Below are 23619 nucleotides of genomic sequence, written 5' to 3' on the forward strand. Positions count from 1 at the left end.
CCTATTTTTTTCCAAAATAAAATTTAGCCTAATGTTACTCGTGGATAATGTAGCTTTCGAATGGTGAAAGAATTTTTAAAAACGGTCCAGTAGTTTTTGAGCCTATTCATTACAACCAAACAAACAAAGTTTTCCTCTTTATAATATTAGTGTAGAAAACAAAGTATTGGGAGTTTTACAAGTTTATAGAAGATTGAATAGCACAAATCAAAGCACTTAACACAAAACAGTTAAGTAGTGGGGTGACTTCTAAGTCGTATTTTTGTATTTGTCGGCGGAACAAATTTGTTTTAGAATATCGTATCTTATTTGTAGATAACTATGGAACTCCCTGCATGATTTATTTATTTATTTTCGTAATCAACATAGCTTTCATTACTGCTACACTTAGCTGGGTTTTATCACTCGTCCACATTTTGTTCATTTGAGAAAAAACTCTTTCGACTGGTGCGTTACTTCCTGGCAGACACATAACGTACTCGATTAAGTATGGAAAAGTTTGTTACATCAAGAGTGTTGGTACGAATGTGCTGGAATAATTCGAACCAACGGTTTTTAAAAACGATAGATGCATTCTTAAAGCTAAAGCGGGACGTTTTTGCTCTTGCGGGGGACAGCGGGACGTATGGTCACGATGCATCGACATAACACACCTAGCTTTAGCGTGGGACTTATCACGACCATCGGGACGTGAGACTGTGTGTGTAAATATATTATAGGTACATACATTCTATAAATTGGTGCAGTTATTATAATAATCGTAAAATGCATTATACTTACATTTGTTATTTGAGTCTGTATCGCTTTCCACAGTCTCTACCGAAGTGCCTTGTCGATAGCTAAGCTTCTCTCCACTCTCGTGCATGAAGCTGGTTGCTCAAAATCGCAAGAGATTGTCGGTAAACTGTTTATTAATTTAATTTTATTCCACATTGCGCTCGTAATCATTTGACGTAGTGATGACTTTTTACTTTTAGCGTGTTTTGTGACGGCTTTGAACCTCCCAAACAAACATTAAACCTTTTTTACATCTAATTTGAGTCAAAGTTTTTTACCTTTGACTAATTTTAATGCTCTAAAGTTTTTTACTTTGCGTTTACAGTGGGTCTAGACAAAGTGCAAATTATAATCGCAAACCAGTCGAAAAGTGGTCGAAAAGCCCCTTTTTTGTATGGAGTTTTGACGGATTCGATTTTCGATTCGATCAAAAAGTGCGTTTTGTCTAGGGTTTTTTTCCGATGCCAGTCAAGCGCTGGTGTGGTGATCTTTAGACATACTCTCTAATCTGTGGTGGTGATCAGTTTCGGTGTCATTTTGGTTTCTAGGATCAATCTAATTCCCAAAATGGACAATTACCCTACTGCCGAAATGGAGTATTTTAAACATTTATAATAATCAATACAGTCATTCGTTAATCTAACTAAAGACTTGCACTTACTTTCAAGTGTTTCAGGGAAAACCTATAAGCTAAGCTAAGTGGTTGAAACTTGATAATATAATCGGTTATCAAACTAAAATAAGATCTACGAACGATTAAAGTGCCTACACACAATAGGTATAAAAAATATGTAGTATACTTTATAGGTATACGGTATACCATCAACATTTCGAAGCCTCACTAATAAAATACATCAATAACCTGAACTTTAAGCTCTGTTTCAATCAATCCCCGGAAAAAATCAATGACTTTACGGAACCAAAATGATTTTCTTAAAGAAAAATACCTACTAAACTAATAAGATACACTTAGTTTTACCTTGTGGTTTTACTAACTACATAAATGATCATTCTCGAATCTACAGTCCACGCTTCGTAGTGATGTCATAATTCTGTTATATTGTAGGCTGTAGGTAATTAATCATAAGCTTTGACAGTTTGTAAAGTTCACTAAAAACTTCTATTAACCAACGTCTATCTACACTTGGTAGCCCAAACTAAGGCTGGGTTGCACCATCTAACTTTAACAAACGTTAAAAATCTGTCAAACGCCATACAAAAAACACCGGTTAACGCTAAAGTCACCGTTAAAGTTAGGTGGTGAAACTCAGCCTTTTGTCTCTCTACTCTCACAGGTCACAGTATGCTACTGTCTCAATCAAGTTACTGCCTTCCAAATTGCATTGACGAAACCACTCACATTTTAGGCACATACGGCTAAGCAATACAATCGTACAGAAGGGTACAAGGAAGAGGGGCAGCCACATTAGGTAACACAGAGTCGTTCAGGAGAGTGCCAGGAAGAGGTTCAGCAACCGCAGTTAAGGAATGGCTGGGACGAACAAGGATAAGCGAATCCAACTCGTGAGCCTTGACAGGGATACGCTGGTCAAGGCGCCCCTTTACAAGGCTTGGGAGCCTACAGGTGATGAGCTATTGGACGTGGAGAGGGTCATTAATTATACACATATTTTCTACTTTGCCGAACATTTGCACGAGAACGGTTTGTTCAAAACATATGAATTTGGTCTTATTTGATGCAGGATTAAATGCCCTTCAACCGTCAGGAAGACCACTTTTAGATAGGGTAAGTCCTTTACGCGGTATAACCGGAAAACCTAAAAAGCGCCCCTTTCGGGGGGCCTCACCACTTAAGCACAACTCCGTCGAAGTCGAAAACCTAGGAGAGTCTTAATGGGCAACCAATGAAGCCACTAAAGCAATAAAATCTTTTGTAGGAATTATTTCCGATTTTAAATCTAATTCTACTGGCCTATTTGCCCACGAAAGTCAACGTGTAAACTTAGCATAACAGATCTCATGTTATTTACAATACTTTGATAATTTTTCATCGCTGTTTTTAAACGACATGACTTTCAGAAAAACTTGCTATGAGATATCGCCTCGCCTGCCTATAGTCCGATTTTTAATTCGACGGAATTCTGACAGCTGTCATTTTTTGACAATTCAGATGTAATAAGCCTTTTTTGCTTTGAATTAATAATAAATAATATGAAATGAAATTCCATCAAGTACAACTTACAAGAATGTACTATTGTTTGTTTTGTCAATTCAATGTACACTAATTATTATGTACATTTTAGAGATTAAATAGAAAAAAACGTGTTTTAACACAGTAAAACAACATATTATCATAAACGAAAATATGTATGATCATCAATAATCATTATCGTCGTCATAATCTGTTCGAGGAGTGTGCCTCTCCACACAACTCCTGGGAGGTTATTCAATCATAATAACGCCACTTCAATACTCACACACACTTTATTATTAAAATATTATCAAAATCTATTACATATTAAATATTAAAACATTTACAACTGAATCTATCGAAATTCAATAATACAATGATACAATGTCACATTTTCTCGCTTTTCTACACCTGTCATTATTTTCAAACTTTATTCTATTGCTGTTTACTTTTAAAATAAAACCTGCCAGCAACATGTCATCTCATGATAAAATTCTATATCCTAACATCCCCTCTGAATTTTATCTTTATATAATCATAACAACTACCTATCTACTCCTTAAAACCCAACTTAACTAACTTACCCAATACAACCATACAACAAATATACTTTTGAATTAATTAACCTAAACACCTTACATAACTAACTTAAAATTAAAATTTCAAGTTAACTCCCAAAAACCTTATATTCTAATAAACCTACATAATTCGTCACTTCACAAATGTCCACTATGTATCACTCACTATACATTGTCTAAGTCTCAAAAACTTTGTTCTATCCAGTGGTTTAGTTAAAATATCAGCCAAATTGTCTTTAGTAGGACAATAATAAATTTCTAATAAATTTTTATCTAATTTCTCCTTAATAAAATAGTATTTCACATCAATGTGCTTGCTCCTCCTATTTAAGATTCCGTTTTTAATCAAAACTATTGCTGATTGATTATCAACAAACAATTGTGTTTTTGGTAACTCCCCTGTCAACTCATGAATCAAACTCTGAATGTAAAGCAGATCTTTTATACACTCGGCTGCAGATATATATTCAGCCTCAGTACTAGACAAAGCAGTTACTGACTGTTTGCGAGAACACCAGTGAATTGGACCACCACCATAAAACACTACAAAACCAGTCGTGCTTTTCCTAGTATCAGGATCACCTGCAAAGTCTGCATCACAATATGCTTTTAAACTTAGATCGCTACCACGAACATATTTTATACCACTGCTAACTGTATTTTTAATATATCTAAAAATGTTTTTAATATTTGCAAAATCATTCAAATTAGGATGTTCCTGATGTCTACTACAATAACCAACATGAAACGACAGATCTAATCTTGTTTTGTTCACTAAATACAACAACGAGCCGATTAATTGCCTATAACGATGCACATCATCATCACCACCTTTCCCCTCTTGATGTGTATCTACCAAAATATCTGGATGACTACTATCTTTTAAGCTTTTGTATTTAAATTTATCTAAAAGTTGATTTATATAACTTTCCTGAAAAATTTTTATAAAATTTTCTTCAATTAACACATCAAAACCTATAAACTTTTCAGTTTTATCAAATTTCCGCATTTCAAATTCCGTTTCTAATTGATTTATTATTTTATTTAAACATATCTCATCCTTGCCAATTAAAATACCATCATCTACGTAAATTGCTAAGTATATATTTTTATTTTTATTATGAAACACACATGGATCTAATTTCATTTGTATCAATCCCAATTTCTTCAAAAATTCCGTCAACCTCTTATTCCACATAAGTGGCGCTTGCTTCAACCCGTACAAACTTTTCTTTAATTTACACACCTTATTTTCTTTGTCCTTTATGTTGTATCCTAAAGGTATCTCCATAAAAATATCTTCATTTAATTCCCCATATAAAAATGCTGTTTTCACGTCGAACTGCTTTATTTTAAACCCTTGTTGAGCTGCAATAGCCAACAACAATCTAACACTTGTTGTGTTTACCACTGGACTATATGTTTCTTTATAATCAATGTTATACTTTTGTAAAAAACCTCTTGCCACTAATCTAGCCTTATATCTTCCACCAGGCTTTATTGTAAAAATCCATTTACTTGATATTATTTTTCTATTTCCTGCTTCCTGCCTTCCTACAATTTCCCATGTTTTATTCTTCTCTAAAGATTCTTTTTCTTCATCAATTGCTTTCTTCCATAAATCTTTATCAACACTACTCAAAACTTCCGTAAAAGTTAAAAACGAACTCTCTAAATCATAATCCATTAGCCTAGAAGGTAATCTCCTCTCTCTATTTGGTAAAATCCTTAAACCATCACTGTCTTCAACAGCTGAATCTTCTCTAACCTCCCCTCTCAAATTTATATTTTCTTCAATACAATCTTCAATATTCTCAGTATTTCCACCATCAACTTCAACATCTTCAACTCTATCTTCAAAAACATCAGTAACTCTTTCTTCACAAACACCATTATCTTCAACACCATTTCTAATATCTTCATTAACTTCTTCATTACCAACACCACCGCTTATAACTTCATCACAAATATCACCATTAATATCACCATTAATAACTTCATCACTAATATCAACACTAATTTCTTTAAATAAATTATTTAAATCACTTTGTCTCACTTCCCTATAACACGTTTTTAAAAACTCACTAACATCACTCTTACTATTATTAAACGTTACATCTCTTGAATAATAGATTTTAAAATGTAAAGGATCCCATATTTTATATCCGTTATTAGTATAACCTACTAAAAGCCCTTTACTGCTTCTTGAGTCAAGTTTATTTAACTGAAAATTATTTTTAAAGTATGTTAATGATCCGAAAATATTTAAGTGTTTTAAATTTGGTATTCTATTAAACCACATCTCCGCCGGTGTTTTAATGTTTACTGTGTTTGAACATCTGTTTAATAAATAAGCAGAAGTTAAAACCGCTTCACCCCATAATTCATGTGGTAGCTGCATATCAAAGAGTAAAGCTCTTGTTCGTTCCATTAAGGACCTATTTAACCGTTCAGCTTTACCATTCAGTTGAGGAGTATACGGAATTGTATAATCAATATTAATACCTTTGGAAATACAATAAGTTTTAAATTGGTTACTGGTGTATTCTCCACCATTATCACATCTGAATGTTTTAACTGTTGTGTTAAAATGATTTTCCGCCAAATTGATAAAGTTTAAAATTTTAGAAAAAGCTTCGTTCTTGTTTTTAAGAAGAAATACTTTAACAAAATGTGTATAATCATCTAAAAATGTAATAAAATATTTGTAGCCATCCCATGTTTCCTTTCCAATAGGACCACAAATATCACTGTGAATAATTTCTAAAGGTTTAGTAGCTCTATATCTAACAGTTTTAAAAGGTTTTCTACAAAGCTTAGATTGTATGCAGACTTCGCAGATGTCTACGTCATCTACTAAGTTTCTATCTATACCTAAAACAAGGTCTTTAGTCTTGTTTATAGGTACATGACCTAATGCACGATGCCAGAAGCCTTTAATAAGGAATGTTTTGTCTGACCTCGAATGCACGACTGACTTTGACATGTCCATTGGCAGTTTCACATAATAAAGGCCATCCTCTCTGCGAACTCCTGTCTGCTTACACTCAGAGTTCTGATCCATGATTTGGCATTTATTTCTGTAAAATTTAACAATATAATTATCATCAGTTAATTTAGACACAGATAATAAATTCTTTTTAAGTTGGGGTACACATAAAACATTCTTAAAATTAATATTGTCTGTATAAATATTTCCCATGGTGTTAACTGGATGTATGTTTCCATCAGCAGTCATAATTCTATAATTTATGTCTTCTTTGTCATTCAGATAGTTTTCAGACGTAACAATATGACTACTAGTTCCTGAATCCAGGATGAACTCCACAGTTGTTTTTAAAGGAATAAAATTACTCACATGCTGATGTTGCTGTAGACAGAATTTCGTGTAATGAGAATTATGCTTGCAATACATACAGTTCGTTTGTTGACTGCACTCCGTATGTTTGTGTCCGAATTTCAGACATCTGAAGCATTGCAGGTTATTATTTTTCCATCCACGATTTGCATTCATATTCTGCCGACAATACTTGGCAATGTGTCCTTTCTTGCCACATTGAAAACAACTCTTGACTAAAAATGCGTTGTCATTTGTTTCTATTGCTGACGTAGACGGCGTCATTTCAGGTTTTTCCAAATTTTGATTTTGATTTTCTTTTCGCATAGTAAGTTCTAGATTTATTCTTGATAGTAGATTTATTAGTGATTTTTCCGAAGTTTGGGTTGACTCCCACGCAGTTCTAAAAAAGGCAAATTCTTCTGGTAAGCTTGATAAAATTTTAATCATGATTTGTTTTTCGTCTATGCTGTAACCCAAATTTCTTAATTTTATTGCTTGATTTTCAATTTCTGCTATGTCAATCATCAAATCTGAATTTGAAAATTTGAATTTGTAAAATTGTTCCAAAAGTTGACAAATCTGTGTATCTTTATGTCCTAGAAATAATGTGTCAAATTTTTGTAAAATTTCTTTTGTTGTATTGCAATTCAATGCATATACAACAAATTTATCACATAATGAGCTTATTATAATGTATCTTGCTTTTGCATCTTTTCTATTAAAATCCTTTTTGCTCTCAGCATTATCTTCCAAAACACAATCTATATCTTTCGCTGTCAATAACAATATCAATTTCTTCTTCCAGTTTGTATAGTCTTCTCCTTTTGATAACGTTGATAATTTAAAATTTTCTTCCGACATATTGTTGTTTTAAAATTTTCCAAAAACAAAATCAGGATAGATCTTTCACTTTCATTCTTCTTATTCAAGAGATAATTCTCAACAGAACACAAACAAACAGCCCTCTGGGTACGTACGCTGGGCCCATAACCTGTTCGAGGAGTGTGCCTCTCCACACAACTCCTGGGAGGTTATTCAATCATAATAACGCCACTTCAATACTCACACACACTTTATTATTAAAATATTATCAAAATCTATTACATATTAAATATTAAAACATTTACAACTGAATCTATCGAAATTCAATAATACAATGATACAATGTCACATTTTCTCGCTTTTCTACACCTGTCATTATTTTCAAACTTTATTCTATTGCTGTTTACTTTTAAAATAAAACCTGCCAGCAACATGTCATCTCATGATAAAATTCTATATCCTAACATAATCAACTTGCATTATCTGGGGGCACGGCAGTGCCCCCGCCAAGTCGAGCGCGAAGCAAACACTGCCGTACCATCTTTACTGGAACCATTTCGCCGCATTTTCAGGCCCCTATTTGAGAACCTCTGGATAAGACCAGAACGCAGAAATTTTCGTCATCTAGTAAGCTATAATCACATACTTAAAATCCAAAATTTCAAGTCTGTAGGTCATTTAGTTCCGAAGTTAAGCGAAAGCAAAGTTTCGCATTTACGACACTCACTTACTCACTCACTGATGATCATCAAAATAGAACTAGTACTTCCCATAAACTCAGAGAGCTGAAATTTGGTACAGAGTTAGGGTTTAATGGCCACATAAAGGGAAAACTATAAAAACTAGGAAAATCGAAGATCTGGAGTAACCCCACATTCATAATAAATACTACTCCGGCACCGTGGTGTTCGCCTGTATCGCTTACCGCTAGATGGCGCTAGCACTAGCAAGTGGTGTCCAGATTTTTTTCCTTTCCAGAGCCCCCCGTCGATTAAGTTGAATGTTGTGTAATTTGCATTTCGTTGATTTCGTTTATTATATTGTAAGGATCGCTAAGGTCATGTTATTAAAACAATTCTGATTCGTTGTCCATTTTAAAGGTCGTTGAGTTTATTTGTGTTTAATAACGTAAAAAAAATCGATAAAACGACGACGTTAAACAATTTTGCCACTTTCTACAAAAATAAGTGAAATCCCACCAAAAACATTCTGTAAAAAACTAGCCAAGTCTCGATGGAGCTGCTTGTTTATCTCTAAAAAGTAATGAAATCTAGACAAAGTCGTGCCAAGTCTATGGTTCCTTACTGCGATTTCTTTATTATTATAGTTAATGTTGTGTGACTTGGCCGTTGAACAATCTTTATTAAGATAATCATACATAAGTATTATTGAAATACGCAGCTTTATAAAGCCTACAATTGACTGGTTATTGTTGAATCAACGTTTTCCAAGTGGCAATTTTCCATCATCAATGGGTAGCGGTTCTGGCGACAGATTGGTGCAATGGTGTCATGGAGCACCTGGTTTTGTCACCCTTCAACGGCCAAGTCACACAACATTAACTATAATAATAAAGAAATCGCAGTAAGGAACCATAGACTTGGCACGACTTTGTCTAGATTTCATTACTTTTTAGAGATAAACAAGCAGCTCCATCGAGACTTGGCTAGTTTTTTACAGAATGTTTTTGGTGGGATAAAATTGACATCTTGTTACATTGGTTATTTTATGAAGCTAAGATTTTATTAACAAAAGGATTTTCATAAAAAAGGTTTGTAACCCATGGATTATTGGCCAGGGAGTCCAGTAATAGAAAAATAATCTCCCAATTTTTTTTGTAACTTCAAAAATATGATAATAAAAATTCAAATAACCATTTTGAAATGATCAGTACATTTTTAAACCTTAGTTTTTCAAGGGAAACCTTAAATTCACGAAAGGATTATTTTTTAATTTATGAAAATGCTCTCCATTCATAATGGGAATGTTTGAATGTTGACAACACTTCTGAAATGTCAAAATTCTGTCGAATTAAAAATCAGAGTTTAAGTCTTTGTTAAATAATGTAGAATGAAAAAGTCTTTATGATAGAATATTGATTAAGTATTTCTGTATCTAATACGATTTTTTGTATTTACTTACTTGAGGAATTGTTGGTAGGTAAGTAAGTCCAATTAAAACGGGAAATCCTATCATTTTTTACCTTTCCGGGGAAGCCTTTTGACCAGTATTATGTATGACGTCCCTATGCGGCAATAATAATGTAATTTTGAATCACAGGATTCGAAAAGTATTTAATATATTTTTCAAGCAAGAATTGATTTACTCTGGTCATCCTTAGAAACAGTCAAGCCCCAATCTCATGTGCAGCCGTCCTACTTCTAGATACAGACGAGCTTCAAGCGACAACATTAATCCCCTTGAAGATGATGACGTAGTGTACTCTGCACCCATCTGCGCCAATGAGAAGGCAGAACGCGGCTTCACGCCCCCGTCTCATGGGTGTCATGCGGGGGCTCGTGGCCGGCTCACGCAGCGCTCACAGGCTTGTCAAACAATATCTGATAAGTAGTATGATCTCGTAATTCCAACTCAAATACTCAGCTAATTCTCGTTTAGTGTCTACCACCAGTGCGTTGTTTTATGAGGTAAAGCCGTTGTTATTCGCTTCCTTTGCGGCTTGTTTGTGCTGATCTTTAATTTCTTTCAAATTACTTATAGTCCTTGAAATTCGACTTCTAGCTTCTAGTCGATGTCTTACGTTAAGCAAGGGTCGTACATAATATCCAATGTCAGATATTTTTACAACTAACGCAAACTTAACTCTAAATAAACAAAAAAAAAGTTATTTATTACTCAAATATAAAAGTGTATCCGCGAGGCAAAGTGGCGAGGATGCTGGCTGCATTTCCTCGCTGGATAGCAATACAGACTCAGCATTTGTGTAAGGAAAGAGTCAGCATTCAAATTTTCCGAAATTTTAATTAATTTTGGGGAAATGGTCCGCAACATGTGTCGATAACTGCATGGACTATTAAAATATCACTATTAAAGTAAGCGAGCGCCACTATACAGAAATTACATAGTAGCGCCACCTGGTGATTATACTGGGTGTTCCAAAATTAGTTACACTGGTTACACTGACATTGGAAGTAGCTGGGCCTAAGACGCATCGAACAAGCGTTGTCCATAGAAAAGTTTCATACGTTTTGAGATATATTATGACCAATTTTAGTTATTAATATCCATACAAACATAATATACCACCTCTGTGGTCTGCTTGTAAGCCTTTAGACACAGAGGTCCTGGGTTCGATCAGCCAAACGGCTAATCGAGAAATATTTTGGGGAAATGAGTTCTCTGTCAAAACGCATAAAATATATTGATTTCACAAAAAGGTTTTGTAGACATCAAAAATAGGAAATTTTCTGTAGTTTTAGTTTCCTTATGTCTATTTTATCAAAAAAATCATCCAAAAGGAAATATCTTTAAAAAACTGCTAGTAAGCAGCATTTTTCCAATAAGGCGACGCGTGCGGCAAATATACGAGGTCGCAAAGTTAAAAATCGGAAAGAGCATAACAAAATCTATATTATTTTAAATACCAATTTTCATTACACCCGAAAAACTTTCCAGGTAACCCCTTTATTTTGTACCAAATGACTGGACTATATTGTGGATGATAAATGAACTATCGCTTGTTTTCCAGAACCTACTTTAGTTACAGATCAAAAACAAAATGACCCATTCAGAAACAATTTTTTTCTTTATAAATATTTATTTTCGTGTCAAATAAAGATTTTCTATCTAGATTTCTTGAATAAGCAAGTTTTATAAAGATTGATTCCCAAAAAAACAACAACAAACACGCAAAAAAGCGTTAAATTATCCCGCCATTTACGCGCGCCATAATTAGTTTTCTTTTTAATTACGTCTGGGCACTGGAACTAATCTATTTGGCCGAAAATTAGAGAGGCCACCTCAACTTATCAAATAACAAATAACCGGTTTTTAAAATACCTTGGGTATTTTTTGTGGAGACGGCATAAAGAACATTGCCACCCCTCTAATGTATTTCTGACCATAACCATGAGCAAGGTAAGTTTATAGAACCTTACCCCTCCCTTACTAATAAAACTTACACGCTCGTTGAACAGTGTTTTAAAGTGACGTTTAGTATGGAAATGTCATTTTAAAACAGTGTTCAACAACTGTGTAACTTTTTATTAGTAGAGGGTTTAAGGCTCTATCTCTTACACCTTTTTATGACAATAGTTCACTCTATTATCACAGGAATCGGTAAAAATAAAAAACAAGAGGTGAATACAATATCAGGCGGCTGGTTCTGAACTTTAGCTTCATGGTTCTGAATCGTTTATTTAATAAATACGGTTTTAAGAAAAAACCGGTTAGCCTTTTTTATCTCTGGTAATACCATAAACAACAAAAATGCTGCGCTGCATTGCAAAATGGCAGATTTGTGGCGTGGTCGATTCGTTTCTTGATTGTCGTCGGCGCCATTTTGGGTTGCTTTCTTCGATTTGTATCGCTAACGGCAAATAATTCGTTGTAATTTTAATTGTAAATCTGTGATAAACTAATTTTTATTGACGTAAAATAGGTTTTAAGTGCTTTGTGATAAATTCGTGTTAGTTTATTTAGTGTTTAGATCGACATAAAATGGGCCGTAAGAAGAAGAAGGCATCGAAACCTTGGTGCTGGTATCCTTTTCCAATAAACTAACTTGATTACAAATTTAGCGTGACCTTCATATTTAGGTCAATCGTTGAAATTGTATTTGCGTATGTAAATTGTATATGATTTCCTTAGCGTGTCTCTCAGGTATTGTAACAGGGAATTTGACGATGAAAAGATTTTAATTCAACACCAGAAAGCGAAACATTTTAAATGTCACATATGCCACAAGAAGTTGTACACTGGCCCCGGATTGTCAATACACTGCATGCAGGTACGTCAGCCCTCGAGACAAACTTGGCAAGCGCCCACCCGCCCACCATCACCAGTGCCGTCTCCCCTTTTAACTTGCGTAGTACATAATTTTGGCGCGACTTATTCTGTTAACACCACATCATACCTAACAGTTTCTATGTAAATAACTTCAGCTTATTAATAATTAGTTAAATGAGTTCATCTCGGGCGGTTTACTAATTTTTTCCATCTGATTTCAGGTACATAAAGAAGCAATAGACAAAGTACCAAATTCATTACCAAATAGGTCAAATATAGAAATAGAAATCTATGGTATGGAAGGTATTCCACCTGAAGATATAAGAGAACATGAGAAGCAAAAATCAGGTATACAAACTTATTTCTGTGGTTCGACTATTGATTTTTGGAACAAACTGTATGTACAAAACCATATTTTTATTTTTTTGAATGGTTAGTTTTAGGTGTAAATGGATGTTTAGTTACTGTGTTGATGTTATTTATATTTGAAAATTTAAGCACATTTTTCTATTCAACCCTGTAGTATATGTATCGATAATGTTTACCTTTTAGTGTGATAGCGATCGTACTTCAACGTGTAATCGATTTGTATTATTTTCTGTAATTTACACTCCGATATTTGTTTAGGTGGCGGCAAAGGCTCGGATAGTGACGACGATGAACCCGCAGCCAAGAAAAAGGCAACACCTGCATTGGTAAATTATTGTGTCTAAAGTCAATATTATGCACATTGTCTTTCTGTAGGAACTGTTACGAACTAATTCATTATTTGACAGTTGGGACCTGGACCTTCAGGAGTATCACAGGGTATATTGCCAACACCCATGGGCCCAGTCCCTCCGGGGATGTATCCAGGGCACATGCAAATGAACCCCATGATGCCTCCATTTATGCAGGCACCAAGGTAATTAAGATTAAATTAAATTTTTTAGGTATTCAATTCAAAACATTTAATGCATGTAGGTATGTATTGTATTTTACTTGTTTTATTAGATTAGTCTTAATCAATATAATTTTTAATTTTCAGAATGATGATGCCAGGTATGCGACCACTGTTCCCAGCAGCCAGTATACCTACATCACAACCTAATAAACCTACTTTCCCTGCATATAGGTAAGAATCTGATGTCTTTGTAACCATTTAGTCTGTAAATGGACTTCTCCATAATGGCTCATAGTCTACTGCGGGTCAGGTGTCCTTGAGAATGTAATTGAATTTGAGAAACGGTCACATGTAAATGAACTATTGCACTCAAGTTGTCCCATTGTAATGTGAATTTATTACTCGTCTCATTTACCACAACACTATTTCCTTCAACAGTAATGCTACAATAAGCGCACCACCTACTACCTCAACATCAAGTAGTTCGGACCCAAAAGAGAACGGTGAGGTGAAACCGCCCGCTGCAAACTCTTGCCCCCTCGTCACAGCGACCGGGGCGGGGTCTAAGATAATCCATCCACCGGAGGATGTGTCTTTAGAGGAGATACGCGCGAGGCACGGCAAGTACCGGCCGCGGCCGAAGCCCGACGCGCCCGCGCCTATGCCCCAACCGCAGCCGGCGCTCATCACGCCTAGCACTAGCCAGGCTGAGGTATGTACTATCACGTCCGTTGCAGACATGTTTCAACCTGTTTCTTGATGGCATGTTTGGTCCTGTTTGTTGGTGACATCATGTTTGTTACAACCTGTCGTGCAATGCTGGACAATGACCACCCACATGGATTTCCACTATTTGGTTGGTTATGTTATGGCTCGCTTCCTAGCATTTACCCCGCGACCTTCACAAGATCGTCAGTCCTCCGAGTGGGAAGCAATGCTTACACTTCCTTATTAAATGGCAAAGATATCCGACGATGATGAGCCTCTATTTCATCAACTAATTCGGCAGTAAAATATATTTTGTGATTGTACCATTTACGTAGCCCCAAACTAGACAACTTGTACTCGTGTCTACTAGATCAGCGGTTCCCGAAAGGTGGTCCGCGGAACCCTGGGGTTCCGTGGAAAGGCCGCAAGGGTTCCGTAAAAAATATTATCCCACGTTGTTCGCTCGCACCGACTTGTTTACGCACAAGGGAGGGGCAGGGCGTGCGGGCGGAGTAGTACGGGGGTTCCGCTAGGAAAAGTATAATCAATTAGGGTTCCTTGGCAAAAAAAAATTGGGAAACCCTGTACTAGATAACAGAACATACTAAAATAAATGACCATGATGACGCTATGTCGCAAATAATGACACGTGATTAGCATAATTGCTCATGCTAATCACACTAACATAAACATTAGCCATGCCTCTAGGGATTTTGAACCCATAACTACCTTATTAGACCATAGTGGTTAAAATAATTGAGTTCATTTTTAATGAAATTTTCGATCAAAAATCACATCTAGCCTTAAAATTGTTGCTTTACTCGTCTAAAGAACCTTGATGTCATGCTGCAGATCTAAAGACATCGATCCGATCGACAAGATGGCTTATCACGCCCTTATGATGCATGGCATTATCTTTTTTATCTATCAGCCTGACAAATACATCATACAACAACAATACTTCCTTATCTCAATAATAAAGTGCTCTAAGCCTTATCACTCCATACAGGATTCCAGTAGAAACTTAAATTATTTCAAATTTTACTATGCAATTTTGGGTTTCGAATGACCAATAAATCTATCTGCATTTCAGTATGTATGTCAACGTGAAATTGTGAACTCTGTCAGTTTATAATATATTGCGTTAGATTGTAAACTAACAGTGGGTTAGGTTAGGTTAGATTGTAATTTAACTACGTCAGATTATAATCTGACCGAATTCACAATTTTACGGTGACATGTATATCTGTTATCTATTTGCCATAGATCACACGTTGACTATTCGTTAAAATTATCTAAACATACTATCGCCCGAATTCACACATTCACAGTGCGAGTGGCCGCACAACAGAGTGACACATATACCAATCACAGAGCTCTATTCAACGCTGTGCGTTCGATTTGCTGCTTCACTTAGCAAGCAGCATACGGGCGTGTTTCTGCTAAATCAATCAATTTTAATTTGATTATAAACAAAAAGATATGGTTTCTTTATTTAAGACTGGCAAATAGTAAACTCCCAGCTAGAATAGAAATCTTTGAAATAGGTATTTTTATTGTTTGCACAGACGTATTTTTGTACTTGCGAACTTTCTATGCCAATGAAAAATGTTGAGTGCTTGCTATAGTCTATCCAATATAGCTTGATTAGAATGACAGCTGTCATCAAAAGTAACGACATAACTTTGTAGTAGCGATCAATGAGAGCAAAATATTGGCGGACAAGAAATAATTCACGTCTGACCTACAAACAATATTTTCGACGACAGTGCTTCCAATAAAAATGATAATTTCGTGTAAATGCAGCGTTAAATTACACCAATAAGTAGTAATTCGAAATTATAAAAATCAAGCTAGAGTATTAACGACGTCTCTACAAGGTTATCTCGAGTTACAAAAATGTTAGTGTTGGGACATATCGACAAATGTCATATTAAATTAAAACTATTTTTTTAACATATTTAAAAAAAAAATTTCTAAATCATTTTATAACATATTTAAGTCAAGTTATGCGTTTTTCTAAATGTTCACTATTAAAAACCAAAAAACATTTCATTCTTAAATAATCAAACATCGGAAATCAATCACCGGTAATTTTTTGGGTATTCATAGCACCGTTGCTCTAGAAGAGATGCCCACCGCCCTCTAGCGAGAGGAAAAAACCACTGAAGAACACTGATGATAATGACTACGACTTAGGTTGTACACCCTTGACATGAATTTTAAATTTTACTGTCTTTAAATTTAAATCATAATTGTCATTTTTATGAATAAAGATATATGAAGAAAAATTGGGTGCATTTTTTCATATCATTTTTTCGAAAACTTATCGATACATCTATGTGAACCGTACGAAACATACCCATCACTAGTCACATTCGTTTGACAGCCGTCATTCTAATCAAGCTATATTGGATAGACTATAGTTTGAACTATTCTGACGCAGATCGTTGGTTATTTGCGTCATATATCTACCGCTTCCGATTGCATTGATGAATTTTCAATTGAAATATTTTTAGAACTAACCTAATCACACAGATTGGTGATCGTCTTCCATTAATTTTAGAAAAGATTACATTAATATTTACTAAGAAAAAGTATAAGTTGTAGTTCTGTAAGGGGCCATCCATAAAGTACGTCACACGAATTTCATGATTTTTTGAGCCCCCCCCCCCGTCCTTGTCACAGGTGGTCACATTTCTGAGACCCCCCCCCCCCCCCCTCCCTAGTGTGACGTCACATGTTTTGCAATTTTACATCGAAAAATTATTAAATTAAAACAGCAGTTCCGAAATTAGTTTTATTTCCATTTAAATTAAGTATTTTTTTTTATGAAATTAACATTATATCAAATATTTGAAACAATGAAATGTGATGTCACAAAACTTAAGACCCCTCCCACCCCTTGTCACACTTTGTCGACCCCCTCCCCCCCACTTTACGTGTGACGTACTTTATGGATGACCCCTAACTAGTACACACAAGATTGCACAAGATTTTGCAATGATATTTTTTTAGTGTTTCGATACCAAATCAGAACTGCCTCAAGTCAGGTTAGATCTTCTTTCGACTCGATGCAGTGCTTTTCTGGTTTCCGCCATCCGTGTTTTCGGATCAATCTATTACTCGTTTATAACGGGATAATCAACAGCGACGCACAATATCATAAGTACTGCAACGATTCAAAGGAGAGCCAAGACAGTTACAAACGTGACAGCTTTAATTTAGAATTTAGACGTATAGAAATTAGAAACCGATTCATGGAACAATCACAACTACATACAGTCGCGTATTTAAAAAATAACTTCAGCGATTACGTACGTTACGTACATCTAGGCTCGTGGCTTGAGTGCCCAGTGAGAAAAAGAACCTTTGTAACTGTCACATTTTTAAACTACGTCTCGGCTGATTCGTGTCAGTTCTGTGGGCTTAGTGTGTGTTTACATCAAACATTACTAGTGAGCGCGTCAAAAAATCTATCAAGATTTTAGTTCTTGAAAGTATCCGCTAGGGATCTTTTTTACGCAGTCAATAGTGAAGACGTTTGATGTAAACTCACACTAAGAGTAGGCGCACACCGTTGATTTTTCGTCGGCCGATAGTTTAGTCGGGCAGTTGATCAGTATGGGCATGTATGGGAGTGCGCACACTACGCCGATTCGATTTGGCCGATTCTTCATACAATTAAAAATCGGGCACAACTATCGGCCAACTAAAAATCAACGGTGTGCGCCTGCTCTAAGGCCTCTGGTGAATCGCGAGCGCGGTGTGAGGTGTGCAGTTGTTCTCGCGTCAGGTGGCGGCGCATATGAACGCGGCGGTGGCGGCGGCGCGCACGCAAGCGATGCGGCGGCCGCTGCTCCCACAAGTCGTTGGCGTCCTGCCGCAGCCGCAGCTTCGCGTCGGCGTGCCGGTGTCGATGCCGCCCGTCATGGGCGTGCTGCCCGTCATGCCGCAGTTCAACCTCATGCGCCCGCTGCAGCCCGGTCAGTACTACTACACGCACGCGCACACACACACACACGCGCACTACCGCTAGCGGTGGGTATTTGTGAATGGTTGAGAAAGATACGTGGCGGTTACTTTCTGATGCGTTTCGTTTTTGTTTCCTTTTTTACTTTTTCCTCTTAGCTTTAACCACAACAACGTGTGCAGATCGCGATCATAGGCCAATGACAGGTCGCGTAAACTGTCATGGGTCACGCGACCTGTCACTGGCCTATCTATTGCGCGCCGGCGATAGCAATCTGCACGCGTTGGTGTGGTTGATGCTTTACTAATAAAAAGTTACACCATTGAACCCTGTTTTAAAGTGACGTTTAAAGGAAATGTTACTTTAAAACAGTTCAAATAGGGTGTAACTTTTTATTACTATGGGGGTTCGTGTGTAATGACAGTCTACAGACTGCGCGACGTGGGTTTTAAAACCGACCGTACATTTCCCTTTTTCTTATTTTGTTTTAAGTCTGATCATGCAAATGCACCCCATAATGTTAATAACGAAATCATTCCTTCGGCTTCTGTCATTATCATACCTTTGTAATATACATTCATTCCAGTTTGTAGTTATGTACTTCAATTTCATTAAACATTTATTTTGGGAAGACTTTACCTTATCATCTTGTATGCCCCATGGCTCAACTTGACTCTATCAATGGTTATAATTTCAATCTTTATTTCATACTAATTTTAAACACAGATTAAAGTGACAGTCACGTATTCCTAGTATTCAGCAAATGGAAAACAGTATTTATATACAAATCAACGCATAATTTTATACCATGAAATTATACTGCCATATAACCAATATTTTGTAATAGAATGTAGTTATAATGAAGTACAAGATGAACTATTGAAATGTGTTTAATACACAGGACTTCCAGGGTTGTCACTGTAGTCTTTCGAATGATGTAAATTTGTTTCTTGGTGTAAATGTCATGTGATAGTGTTTGTTGCCAAGAAATTAATTGGCGATCCCTTCAATCTCTTTCATAAATGATAAAAATCATATTTTATTTCATTGTCATCTACTAATTAGAATCAAGTTTTGTTTCATCTAATGTAATAATCAAAGACATGGCATGGCGAAATATTTTTATTCAACAATTACGTTTTCGATATAACATTCATATGCTGCATCAAAATAAACATAATACAAGTGCAAGAAATGAAAAACAATTGCACATCTCTCATGTTATGATTAACATTTTTAAGTTATTTACAAATACCCACTGCAAAAACACACATACACAACAATACATACATAAAAATAAGCTATTGTGAACTTTGAGGTGACGCTGTGAAACATTTATACCATTTATTTCTGTATACTTTACCAGTGCATTGTCAAATTTCACATCAGCAAAATTTAATTGATTATACTGCGATAAATATAGGTTTGAGAATGTTTTTGATGAAATCTAGTGACCCCCAATAATGTCAGGCCTAGCAACAACTCTTATTGTGTAATTTTCGATACTTTAAGTCAGGCATATACACATTAGGTATACTATGTCAAAAATGTTGTTATCTTTAGCTCTTGCACATTAATTACTTTTACACTGTCTGTATCTAAGTGTAATATTGTATTATATTTTTGATGTCAGTATGGTCCAAGTCCAAGAGACTTATCGATTAGAAAATTTTGTATGACGGCGCCAAAGACTAAATAGTTTACTAAAATGTTACATGTTTGAACGCAGAATTACGAGACTGCTAAGACACACTGAAAGTCATTTTTATAGTACCTATGCATCTATATTTTTATATCAAAGACAAAAATAACATTTCCAGTAATAGACTTAATTTTTTTTTTGCATTTATCGGTTTAAGAATAACATTATAATGGGTGCATTTTTAGTTTTAGTAGACACTAAGGATCTTAAGTTCTAATTTTTAATTTTTTTCTCAGTACTGATATTTACACTGACTCGTGTTTGTAATACTTAGAATAGACATGTTGCATATCGGCGTGGAAAATGGAGTGTTCTTGTTTCCAATAAATAATTCGATCCAAACGTTTGTCTATTTTCCACGACACTAAACCCGTACGAAAAAGTAAGAATAAGCTTTAGTTTTTTTATATGATTGTCTATAAAGGATGATGAATTATGTTTTAAGAGCGTGGCCGGCTCTCCACTTAGTTCGCTAGTCGTCGGCAGCTCAGTGAGTGCAGTGGCGCGCCAGGCGCCTCAGTAACACTTAACAGCTTGTCCGTACTCACGCCCTAACACCCACTAACACCCGGGCCACCGCCCTGATCGACTGTCCGTAGGCAAAACACTGTCAAGAGCTAAACTGTGATTTTGATGTGCCATCCGCACAATCGGAGGATCGGAAAGAAATGAGCGGTAATTTTATTCACATTCCTTAATGGATTTGCTTATTGTAGTAGCTCTTATCTTATTACTGTCTCGATTTTCTCGTAGTGTCATATAAAATGTGACTTTTTGTCGGTTTACGGGTGGGTACACTAATATTATATTTACGTACAGTAGTTTTGTCGCTTTACAATGTGCATGTAACGAAGAGTTAATAGTCGTTGGCTGAATTGGATTCTACGAGCAACCATCTCGGATCACACTGAACATGCATGACTACGGATGCGATCACGTCGCCGAGTATTTTGAAAGTGTGATTTTTCATGTGAATTATTTATCCTACCTACCTGTGTTCCTTCGCTTACTGCACCTTAATAAGTCGGCACTGGACGCGTGTCGCGGGGCGGGCTGCGACAGGCGATTGTTCAGCAGTCACAACGGCTCGGCCGTGTGTTGGACCGGTGGTCCCCTGTCGCGCCGCGCGCGCGGGCCGCCGTAACCTCGCTCTGTGTGCAGGGATGCTGCTGCCGGGCGGCGTGATGCCGATGATGGGCTTCCCGGGCGTGGGGCTGCCCATGGTGCCGCGCTACAGGTAAGGCGGGGCCGGCAGTTCCCTGCGTGGCAGGCGACTCGGGTCACAACAAGCGTTGTTGGATTGGCGGCCCCCTGTCCGCACCGACATCTATCACCGAGCTCTCGCATAGACTGTCGGACGTAATTTCAGTAGACTCAGTTATTAAATTTTTTCTGGTGTTAAGTGCGTAAGGATAATAGAAAAGTTAATGTTTTGCCTTGAATTTTTCCTTAAGCGTTTCCACGTGAAGTTGTGACGTTTGCCTACTCTTGTAGAATTTTGACTACTTTACTGATTAAATGCTCTAAATAAATGTTAGCTTTTGATTTCTCTCCTTGACGACTTTGTGATGATAACGTGTTCAGAAACTATTTTCTCACCTTACCGAAGTCACTGACAGACATCCTAACAAGTTATCATTGCATTATATCATTGGGGATGCGAGAATTTATTCGTTTTCTTGTTTATTTTTCATGTCACGCTACCATTAACCAATACACAAACTACGAAATAGTTCTCGTAGCCTCTCATATCCTTGACAATACGAAGTGGAGCTTACAGTCTGTCCGCTTGCCATGTTAGATTATATAGCCTGACCAGGAACATAAAAACCCTGGCATAGAGGCGCGTCAATTGCATTTGATAGTGCAACACTGAGTACAGTCGTACCTGTGTTAAATTAATAGACTAACTTTATGCATCAGGATTCAGAATTACGGGCTAATTTGTTATTTTCATAAATTAACGAAAAAATATTATTATAGGTAACCTGGTTTAAATAAATTAAATGAAACCATCAATCGAGCTAGTACGATTTATTTTATTATTCATCAATAATCAAATTCAGAACTTGAATATTCAACTGCAATGTCTGCTCATGAACGCTTCAAACTCGGTACTTCTTTCCCAATTCCATAAAATTCAACACTTAGAAAGTGACAAAAATCTTTAAAATAGGTAGTTGAAACAAACCACAGCTAATTTTCATAGTGGACTGTACTATACGATAAACATGTCAGTCAATTTGACAACCTTTGTCGGAAACATTATTCAATGAAAATATTGTCCGAACCCTTAGTATTTCTCTTCGACAAATACTTTGACACAATGCAAACCACTTCTTTCACGACTATAAAAAGATTTTAGCAATTTAATTCACAAAATCAATTGCGCACATTTAAAATAAAGTTTGTTTACACTTTGACAGCAATAGACTGACATGCAAGGTGACATGTCAATGAAGTTTTCAGTTACTGTGGGTCTAGACAAAGTGCAAATTATAATCGCAAACCAGTCGAAAAGTGGTCGAAAAGCCCCTTTTTTGTATGGAGTTTTGACGGATTCGATTTTCGATTCGATCAAAAAGTGCGTTTTGTCTAGGGGGGCTGTTGCCATTAAAAGAAATTAGTACCATTAGTTTTCCGCAACATGGCGAGGGTTTTTATGTTCCTGGTCAGGCTTTACCATATTTATAGGAGATCGATGTAGTTTTGAAATAAACTTGTTGTTAAATAAAGCCGTATATTGAATTACAATAATAAAAGGTCTCGTCTGTACACATAACACGTTTATAATACATGCCAATAATTATCCACTAGACTGTTAGAAGATACAATACCAAACCCTTACACATAAGTACATACACTGATTACATTACAACATTCTTATAAATAAAAACTGTATTTATCTAGTATCACCGCAGAATAAATCGTATAACCCAATTAAATATTTTGTTAAAAAATCACAACATTAAATTTCAAAGTAAACAAATCTTTGCTATTAAAAGTAATTACATACAACAAATTTTAACATTACACTTAAAATTATTTATGGCAACTTTAAAAACGTAACATGAATGCACTTTATAAATCATTTGCAATTACTTTGCCGATAACTTACCTGATTGGCGCTGGAAATAATTAATTTCATGACTAAAGCTAAGCTATAACACATTACCCGCTACTTGGTCTGAATATAAAGGTATACTTGTTACAAATCAGTTATTTTTATGTCAATTATTTTTTAGTAAGAAAACTACAAAATTTGAGCTTCCAAGATCACATTATACGACGTAGAATAAAGTTCTCATAATTGTTTCGTTTACTTTCAATCACGATCTCGAAAAAGACTACTCGTTACATACAACTAAACTAAACAATCTTTCACGATATGTACTTGTTAGGGTGCGTCCACATTGGCGAATGAATCGCACAATAATATTTTTAATTAGGTATCAGAATATAACTCATTGGCGATTATTATTAACGTCAGATAATAGCTTTTAGAGGCATTTGAAGTCAAAGATCCATAAAGCGCGAACCTAATGAGACCCCACAACCTGAACCATTTGACTGGCCAAGTCATCTAGATTTTCAGTTACTCGTCTGCAAACTCACTGACTTGGCACTACTAGTCGATATATTCACCCGAAGAGGTGATAGGACAAGCTTTCCACTTACGAGGTTGCCGATGTGGATGCACTCAAAATTGCAATACG

At 36.0% G+C, this 23619-nt stretch overlaps 1 protein-coding gene across 2 annotated transcripts; it reads left to right on the forward strand.

The window, feature by feature from the left end:
• The first annotated feature begins 12136 nt into the window (after positions 1-12136).
• LOC135075697 (BUB3-interacting and GLEBS motif-containing protein ZNF207) lies at positions 12137-21435 on the forward strand. 2 transcript variants are annotated; one of them, XM_063970148.1, is made up of 9 exons: positions 12137-12390; positions 12512-12638; positions 12859-12985; positions 13265-13332; positions 13414-13541; positions 13665-13751; positions 13959-14232; positions 18010-18214; positions 21065-21435. In XM_063970148.1, exons 1-9 carry the CDS (start codon positions 12350-12352, stop codon positions 21142-21144), a joined length of 1137 nt encoding a protein of 378 aa, XP_063826218.1. In that variant the 5' UTR covers positions 12137-12349; the 3' UTR covers positions 21145-21435. The 2 variants fall into 2 exon arrangements, with proteins under 2 accessions (XP_063826218.1, XP_063826219.1); XM_063970149.1 differs by having other exon boundaries at positions 18025-18214.
• The last annotated feature ends 2184 nt before the right edge of the window (positions 21436-23619 follow it).

The sequence above is a fragment of the Ostrinia nubilalis genome, chromosome 10, assembly GCF_963855985.1.
Source record: "Ostrinia nubilalis chromosome 10, ilOstNubi1.1, whole genome shotgun sequence".
NCBI classification, from domain to species: Eukaryota; Metazoa; Arthropoda; class Insecta; order Lepidoptera; family Crambidae; genus Ostrinia; species Ostrinia nubilalis.

Excerpts from the sequence above, each read along its gene's own strand:
- LOC135075697 (XM_063970148.1), top strand. The coding sequence starts at position 12,350 with ATGGGCCGTAAGAAGAAGAAGGCATCGAAACCTTGGTGCTG. Across the intron at positions 12,391-12,511 it reads GCATCGAAACCTTGGTGCTG|GTATTGTAACAGGGAATTTG; the intron begins GTATCCTTTTCC and ends CGTGTCTCTCAG. Across the intron at positions 12,986-13,264 it reads ACATGAGAAGCAAAAATCAG|GTGGCGGCAAAGGCTCGGAT; the intron begins GTATACAAACTT and ends ATATTTGTTTAG.